General features: G+C 39.6%; 2 protein-coding genes across 2 annotated transcripts in view; one reads left to right on the top strand and one right to left on the bottom strand.

Annotated features, from left to right (window-relative positions):
- Nucleotides 1–645: 645 nt before the first annotated feature.
- LOC126403009 (L-rhamnose-binding lectin SML-like) overlaps nt 646–8,634 on the bottom strand; it is a 65,327-nt gene continuing 57,338 nt past the window's right edge. The window contains exons 3-11 of the mRNA XM_050065400.1: nt 7,396–7,492; nt 6,395–6,421; nt 6,249–6,311; nt 5,308–5,443; nt 5,081–5,190; nt 2,282–2,326; nt 2,029–2,161; nt 1,216–1,319; nt 646–835 (exon numbers count right to left, since the gene is read on the bottom strand). Coding sequence (XP_049921357.1) covers nt 825–835; nt 1,216–1,319; nt 2,029–2,161; nt 2,282–2,326; nt 5,081–5,190; nt 5,308–5,443; nt 6,249–6,311; nt 6,395–6,421; nt 7,396–7,426 — 660 coding nt within the window. The 5' untranslated portion in view covers nt 7,427–7,492 and the 3' untranslated portion in view covers nt 646–824. The remainder of the gene's footprint in view (nt 836–1,215; nt 1,320–2,028; nt 2,162–2,281; nt 2,327–5,080; nt 5,191–5,307; nt 5,444–6,248; nt 6,312–6,394; nt 6,422–7,395; nt 7,493–8,634) is intronic.
- LOC126402364 (galactose-specific lectin nattectin-like) overlaps nt 7,425–8,634 on the top strand; it is a 9,358-nt gene continuing 8,148 nt past the window's right edge. The window contains exon 1 of the mRNA XM_050064265.1: nt 7,425–7,461. Within this exon, the coding sequence (XP_049920222.1) occupies nt 7,425–7,461 (37 nt within the window). The remainder of the gene's footprint in view (nt 7,462–8,634) is intronic.

Raw genomic sequence — 8,634 nt, 5'->3', positions numbered from 1 at the left:
TCATCTGTTTCCCGGTACACTCACCAGCCATCTGTCCCTGACCACGAGTTCTGCCTCAGCGTCTCTGGTATCCACCTGCCTGTGGCTGTGTGGTGTTTTCCTGCCACGACATTTCAGCGTGAGTGTTCCCACTTGCTTGTCAGTTATCTGCTGTGAGACACCACATGCTGCCTTGTGTGTGTGTGTGTGTGTGTGTGTGTGTGTGTGTCTTCCACTACTTTTGCTGCTCATCCCTCATCGGCTCTGCTGCTTTGCTGGACTGCTCTTTTGGTTCTGGACCCCTCCCTTTCTCAACCACGTCATCAGTAAGCCGCTCTTTGTTACCTCTCCCTGCTAGCAGACTGAATTGTTCGGGTCCAAGGACGCACTTCTTCGTTTCCCTTCGGAGTTCGGCCCAGTCCATTCCCTGGCTCCTGAACCCAGAGACTGTGTGTGGGCTCTGAGCCCAAAGAATGAACTGTCAGCTCATGTTCCTGTTACCCTGTGTATATATAAAGGTCATTACCAACTGTCACAGAGTGCTGCATTTGGGTTGAATCACACTTGTTACACATATAATACTAAACCACATGAAAATATACCATATTTATATTTTAATGCATATTAATTTATTTGTTTTACAATTTCCATCACAGAGTGATTCAGAGTGCATTACATAAGGTGAAAAAATGCATCACAACAATAATATATGAAACAAAATCAATACAGTTCAACCCAGTTAAATGAAACTTGATTAGTTTAACTGCACTTGAGACATTTTGTTGACTGGGTGTCAATCTTCCTCATCTAGAGAACATTGTGATATTACTGTGATTCCAATATGTTCAGACAGGATCTGCAAAATGTCAGATAACATTCATGTTAGAATGATAATTCAAGTGGATTTAGAAAACATCTCACTAATATTACTTCCTTATAAACTGTTTAATAATTGTTACCCATCTGCTAAAATTGTTGTTCCCCTTTAAATACAAATGTGGCCTCACTAAATGCCTGGATGCTTTTGAATTCACAGATTCAAACCCAAAATGTAAGACTGCCTTTTCTTCTCTTTCTTTTATTTTATTTTATTTTTTTGCAGCACAGTAGTTTGCTTACAACATTATGTAAAACGTTTTCTGTATTACTGTTTCTTTTTTTAACCATTATCTTCTTAGTACCACAGAGTAGCCTCAGCATAGTGAAACAGCCCAACAGGGCCTTTGAGGTACTTACATTGACAGCTGTAAGCCACCTCCAGGTACTTGTAAGTGCCGACACAGGGGTCTCCAAACACTGAGTTGCTTGCTCTGATAATACAACTGTTTTTCCCATTACAGCTGTGGATGCAGAATGATGTGGGTGAATACAGGCTTAAATGATGTGGGCTGAGGTTTATGAAATCTGGGCAGTGGTGGAAGGTAACTAAGTACATTTACTGAAGTACTGTTCTTGTTCAGATTTGAGGTACTTGTACATCTTCTTTTCACTCAGATTTCTACTTCAGAACATCTCAGAGGGAAATAATGTGTTGTTGTTGTTTTTTTACTTTTTTTTTCAGCTACATTTATCTTACAGTTTTAGTTATTTTACAAATTAAGATTTTTTCATATAAAACATATGAAGAGGTTCTAAAATATGTTTTGACATGAATTAACCTACTCAAAAGTTTATGCAAGTGGAGCTGAACAATCAGTCAATTTATCAGTCGACTGAAAACAGTTGACTAACTGTGATAAATTAAACTTTTAATTTTCTTGGTTCCAGATTTTTTTTTTCTGCATTTAAGTACATTTTTCTGATAAATCTTATTTTTACTGAAGTAACATTTTCAATTTGTAACTATATTTTTACCATGTGATATTAGTACTTTCACTTAAGTAAAGGATCGGAATACTTCCTTCACCACTGTATGTGGATGGTAGGCTAACTGCATCATAAATCAGTGCAGCTGTTGTCAGGTTGTAGGTTGTAAGTTAATGAGAACCATGATTTTGATTTCCACAATCCTCAACTTGGAGTCCAAATCAACAACGAATGAAGCTGTACCTTTCAGCCACTTTTCTAGTTGGACTTGAGCAGTCGATCTGTTGGACCTGAGAGGCAGGTCGTTGGTGGGAGCATGTTGTTCGGTCACGGCGTCCATAATCAGTACCGTACACAAATATGACCTGACCTACATCTGAGAAAAATAGGACAACGAGTTGGAAGAATTCAAAGGGAAGGAGAAAATATGAGCAGATACACATTTAACTGAGTGTTGAAATACAATGAAAATATAATTATACAAAATTAATCTTACCACAATGTAGGAGTGCCGAAGTGTGCTCACATATAACAAGGTGAACTGCCGAAATAACATAATCTGATTAGACATAATACGAACAAACCACAAACATGTTACATTTACCGTGTTTCATTTGTGTACTATCAGCGTTTCTAAAATGATGTAGTATATAAGGCAAGATGCTTGCCAAGCTGCAGAACACTGAGACATAAAAACAACAAACACAGCTGTGTTTTAGCAAGTCTTTTCTAGGTTTCTGGATGCCTCTTAGGCTCCATACATGGGGGTTTAAGAGCAACCTGTTGGCGGGGATAGTGTTTTTTTTTTTTAACAAGACATTGCTGCTTTTCCAGCGGGGATTGTGCCCCCAAAACTGGGTATTTTAAGCCAAACAGGATCTTTTCCTAACCATAACCAAGTGTTTTTCTATCTAAATTTACCCAAACATAAACCACAGCATTGTTGAAACATAAAGTTTCAATGTATCTACAACATAATAAATGTAACATATCCTTGGTTTGCAGATATGTACAATGCCAACATATATTCTGGCGATTAGGTTGGAGTGGCACATCAGCATTTATCTTTACGTCTTTACGTAGTAGTTGGTGCCACAGCCACATAGACATAGACATAGTGATGACTTACAGGGGTAGTTCACCAACTACTTAGTTGTAGTTGTAGTTTGTGAGCTAAACACTAACGATAATCAACCTATTTAAAGAACAATGAATCACTTAATGGGTATAAATACTTATTACACGGCTCTATTAAATGCTGTATTCTGATTGGTCAGTCGCAGCATTCAGAGGTCTGATATTACTGTGTAATGACCGTTGCTATGTAGCCCAGCGTTGCTAGGGACGCTGCCCTGACAAGGAGATTCAGCCGTTGCCGGCAGTTTTTTTTCTCTCCTCCCGATTTAATTTATAAATCAATAAAAACCGTATAATTAATCAATATTCTGTCTCAAATTATTTATTTAACTGATAATTAGCCGTGTAATAAGCGGGATATTCACCGGCTCATTATACATTATCCCTTACATAACACATTAAAACAGGACTTTTGTGGAGCTCAGAATGTTGACTGTACTGATATTGGTCTACACACTTCAGATAATGAGTAACATTAACTGTAAAATAAGAACCAAAGTATATCAGTATACGATTCTTTGAAGCATATCTATAACAGTATAATAGAATTCCTGAAATCCAGTTATGGCTATTGGTTTTGGTGCGCCACCCCAAGATTGAAAGCGGCGTCATCTGGCCACACCTGTGAGAAATCTCTGTTGATAGCGTCCTCCATTTTGAACTCTCAAAGGTTAATGCTGTCAAGACAGTTTGCTGCTGTACTGTACAAATTTGTGTGTTAAAGTTCATCTAAGGCCCCAGTCGCACAGAAAGCCTTTCAGCAGCTGGAGGCAGCTTTTCTGGTCATCACAACAACAACTTTACAGTTGGTAAACAATGAAGGAGAAATTAGTGGTGCTCAGTTGCTCGGCAGGACCAATGGACTCTCTGTAGTTAGTATTCGTATCTGTTATACTAGGCTCAGTGATAGACAGCAGGTTGTCAAACTGCCCCTGAGTCATCCTAAAATATGCCTGTAAACGTCCATGATGGAGGAGAAGCTCCTGGACCAACTGGTGGTACTCCCCATGATCCAGCCTCTTTTTTAGGGTCTCATGTACCCACACAGATCTCTGTTTATCTGCTGACAGCCCCTCACCCTCAACCAGAGCTACAGACAGTACCCTCTGCCTCAACATGGCAGCAACTACACACTGATTACTGCAGGATAAATTAAAAAAGAAAATTGTTACACAAAAAGGTTAGGTTAAGGAGGTGATGGGTGGCAACAATAAAAAGGCCCAGGAAGTGTTTTTTACTAGTGGCATCAAATATTTTCTGTGCGATCGCGGACTCAGGCAACATTTCATTGGTTGTTTATCGTGTTCTCCCTTGGCACTTGCCCTCGGGGGAATCCCCGCTGCCATCATAAGTGCTGTTTCATTTTTCTGAAACATGAAAGTGAACTTGGTGATATCAACAATGATGGGAGTGAGTCAACAATGATGGTCACTCCAGAGATGTGTATCACCCACGATTAGGGCTGCAACTAACGATTATTTTCATTGTCAAATAATCTGACGATTATTTATTCGATTAGTCGACTGATCATTTTATCAAAAAATGTGTTAAAATGTTAAAAAATGTCGGTCTGTCTCTCCCAAACCCCAAAATTATGTCATCTAATGTCTTGTTTCGTACTCAGGCCAAAGGGTTTTAGTTCATCGTCATGGGAGAGTGTGTAAGGCTGCAAATATAGTATAGATAACAGAGTATTTTGGGGTACTTTTACAGTACTTTTCTATGAGAAATGATTCAAACCGATTAGTCGACTACTAAAATAGTCACAGATGATTTTAATAGTCAATTAGTCATCGATTAGTCGACTAATCGTTCCAGCCCTACCCACGATGCATTGCAGGTATGCAACTGATGCAAGAACATACCTCCATGGTTCTGCTGGCAGCATAGTACATAAAACTCAGGTTGCTTACCATCAAAGATGGAGAAGATGAATTAATTACAAAATAAATAAAAATAAATTCACTGTCTGACATGTTGTCAATGGTCCAAATTTGTGTCAAAGTTCACCAAAGTTTTTACTCAATGCAAAACATTTGCACAGATTTACTCTCCATGTTGAAAACAGATTGGTGGACTGATTTTGCTGTTTTAAAATCTGGCTGAGCGGACGTTTAGACCGTCTCATATTAGTCACACACAGTAATGACTGACTGACCCGCAGGGAAGCAGGTGTAGTTGGTCTCCAAATATTTAAAGATGCCTCTGCAGGGATCAGAAGTCCGGACGATTTTTGTGTTCAGTTCACACACTTTCTTTCCATCACACCTACAGTAAAAAAAAACAAAAACAAAAACAAAAAAACAGACAGTACAAAACAGGAATACTGTGAGTTATATACAGTTGGAACTCTGACTAATATCTGAGACTTTTTTGGGTGTGTACCTTTTCTTGAGGACGTCCACGACGCCCTGCTGAGAGCACTTTGTGTTGGAAAGCTGTTGTGGAGGTTTTCCTTCGCTGCAGGTCTCAGTGTCTGCACGTCCATACAGAGCTGCCTGCACACTGATCACTCCGGCGTCTGTCACAGACAGAGTCACAGTATTTATCATTCAGGTGAACTGTACAAACTGTCGCAATCTGTCATTAATAGATTTATTTCAATCTGCTTGTTTCAATCACATTATTACATTTATTTGTAATGGGAAAACGGATTATTGCAGCTGCAACAGAAATATTTATTTAAGTGATGGAACAAGAATTAAAGTCCTTCAGTGAAGATACAACAGCACACTGAAATATCCACTACAAGAAAAAGTACTGCGTTCAAAACCTCACTCAAGTCAAAGCATGTGTTAGCAAAACATAGTTCAAGTACTTTAAATGAAAGTATGTATGTTGCAGTAAAATGTTTTCCTTTGCCATCTGATGTTTTTGGATTATTATTCCTGCTGCATTAATGTGTTATTTTTACCCTCAGAGATGCATCATATTCTATAAGATCATCATATGTTTGTAGCGTGGCTGTCCTGGGAAAACCATGCATCTCTATGAAGTAAAAAAACAGCCTGCTTTCAGCTTTGCGACGAGTTTTCCAGCTGATCCAAGAGGGTTTTTAAAGAGTTTATTTTGCTCTCAACACATAAAGGAACACTTCATCCTTCAGTTTATCACAGACATTCAACATCAAGACATCTGGAGATACATGCTTTTTACTGGACAGGAAGAGGATTAAAAACTGTCATTTGAAATTAACTAAAGCTGTCAGACAAACGTGGTGCAGTAAATGCTCCTCTAAGGTGGAGAGGAGGAGTGTGAAGTAACATAAAATGACATAAAATATTCAGTAAAATTCACGTTGTGAAAACTTTGGTGTTGATTTTTACCACAATTGAGGCGTTGAACACTGAAGCCGTCATCACAGGTGATAACACTCTCTGTGGAAACACCTGAAGAGACAGATATGAAGGTGTGTGTTGGGGGCATGTATGTAGAAAATGTGTAAACATTGTACATCCCCTCAGATATTTACCTGCTGTGAGGAAGGTCGCTGCCAAGACTGAAAAAGACACATCACTGTCAAACTGTGTGTTAGACTGTTTTTTTTTCCCTCTATGTAAATCCAACCAGTGTCCTGTGAAATATGTCAACAGTGAATTTCCTTCGGGATCAATAATTTATTATGCTGATCTGTTCTGTACGACATCTATTGCACGTCTGTCCGTCCTGGAAGAGGGATCCCTCCTCAGTTGCTCTTCCTGAGGTTTCTACCGTTTTTTTTCCCTGTTAAAGGGTTTTTTTGGGGAGTTTTTCCTTATCCACTGCGAGGGTCATAAGGACAGAGTGATGTCGTATGCTGTAAAGCCCTGTGAGGCAAATTGTGATTTGTGATATTGGGCTTTATAAATAAAATTGATTGATTGATTGATTGAATAAAGGATTTATCTATCTATCTAACAGTCTGAAACATTTTAATCTCTGAAGCAATGTGTCATGAGAGGCAACAGGGGAAGGACCTGTATGCAGACAGGAAGACTTCAGAGATCCATTGATCAAATAAGCTTACAGGGAGGCAGACAGCTGCAGGTTAACATGGCCGGAGAGCAGAGGCATGAAGCAACATAGAAACTATGACAATATGACGGGTTTCCCCAGAGGATGAATCCTCCTGACTTTGGTGATTCTCTGACTTTTCATCTAGCGCCATCACCAGGTCCAAATTGTTTCATCAACGCTTTGATTTATGATTTAATACCTGCAGAACTAATGACATTCCCGTCACCCTCAGCTGTACTTTGTGCTCAGTGCGATTTAACAAATGCTAAACTACGGTGGTGACTATGGTAAACATTATACCTGCAAAGCATCAGCATGTTATATTTGTCACTGATAGATTTCATACTGTGTGTAACAATCAGATTTAATGAAAGTACTCATTCTCTTCAACAAGAAAGACAAAATCTCATCTAATCTAGATTCAAAGATGCAAACAAAACAGTCATTGTTCCAGTTGTGAGACTGCGCTGTACTCACGCAGTGTGCAGCTGAGGCTGAAGCAGAGCATGGCGTTGGTAGCAGGACGTAGTGGGTCTGATGGAGGTCTGAACAGACACACCTGACTGTATTTATTCTGTTGGATCAAGAACTGTTTGTTTTAGAGGAGAAAGAGTTTGACCTCCTGTCACGTCCAACACATTTAAATGCAAACACAGACATAATGGAGCCACCCAGGAAGCTGGCAATTATACGAAGCCATGAAGCTTTTAATAGTGTCAGACTGAGGAAATGTGTCTGAACAGAGGGAGTGGTCCTCAGTGAGCAATGCACTTTGGAAACACACTTCATGTCAGCTCAGTAAAGTTTCCTTTATCTTGATCACAGTCTGCTACACCCTGTAAGTAAGTAAGACTAAAAGGTGGCTCTCTTTTAACCTGGCTAGATCGCCATTGTAAGTTCTGCTGCTGCTCCTAACGCAGTCAGGACCAGTTTGGTTCCAAAGTTTCAACTTTAAATTGTCTAAAAAGCTTCTTTCACAGCTCCTTTGACTTACATCTTGCTGAGCTGTAACGTTACATAAATGCCACTGACCGAAGCCCTGTGATTACAGTAGCACTTACTGTGTGTATCACGTTGAGCAGGGCTGCCCCTGACCAAATTGGGGACCTAAGCGAAATTTTATTTGGAGGCCCCCATCCCAAATGTATCATAGGTACAAAATGACCGTACAACAACTTGCCATTTAACTTGACAACCTTTATTGGCAATAACAAATGTACTGTAGATACACTAGTTTGGCTGTATGAGTCAAATCAAATAAAAAATTCAACCTGAAATAAATAAATAAACAAATCTTAGTCACAAATAGCCATCAATTACTCATCAAAAGAAAGTAACTTCCACCACCTCAATCCCCCACCCAAAAGAAAGTAACTTCCACCACCTCAATCCCCCACCCTTGATTAAACACTGAAAGTAAAATAAAAGAGGGAGACAGGTTTTTCCTATTTAATCTTACTTTGTTATATTTCTCCCTCTCCCCTCTCTGGAGGCGTCCGATCTCCCTCAGCCCTCCGCCTCTCCCACCTTAATTAAACACTGAAAACAGAAATAAAATACAGAGACATTCTTTTCTATTTTCATCTTATTTAGCTATATTTCTCCCTCTCCCCTCTCTGGGAGCATCCAACCTCCCGTCCCTGCACATACCCCCGAGGCTCTTTTGGACGACATGTCGACAACTCTTCACCTGCTGCAGCTCTGCAAGTGCCTGCC

Source organism: Epinephelus moara, chromosome 16, assembly GCF_006386435.1.
Source record: "Epinephelus moara isolate mb chromosome 16, YSFRI_EMoa_1.0, whole genome shotgun sequence".
Lineage (NCBI taxonomy): Eukaryota > Metazoa > Chordata > Actinopteri > Perciformes > Serranidae > Epinephelus > Epinephelus moara.
This window is presented reverse-complemented; position numbering and strand designations above follow the sequence as displayed.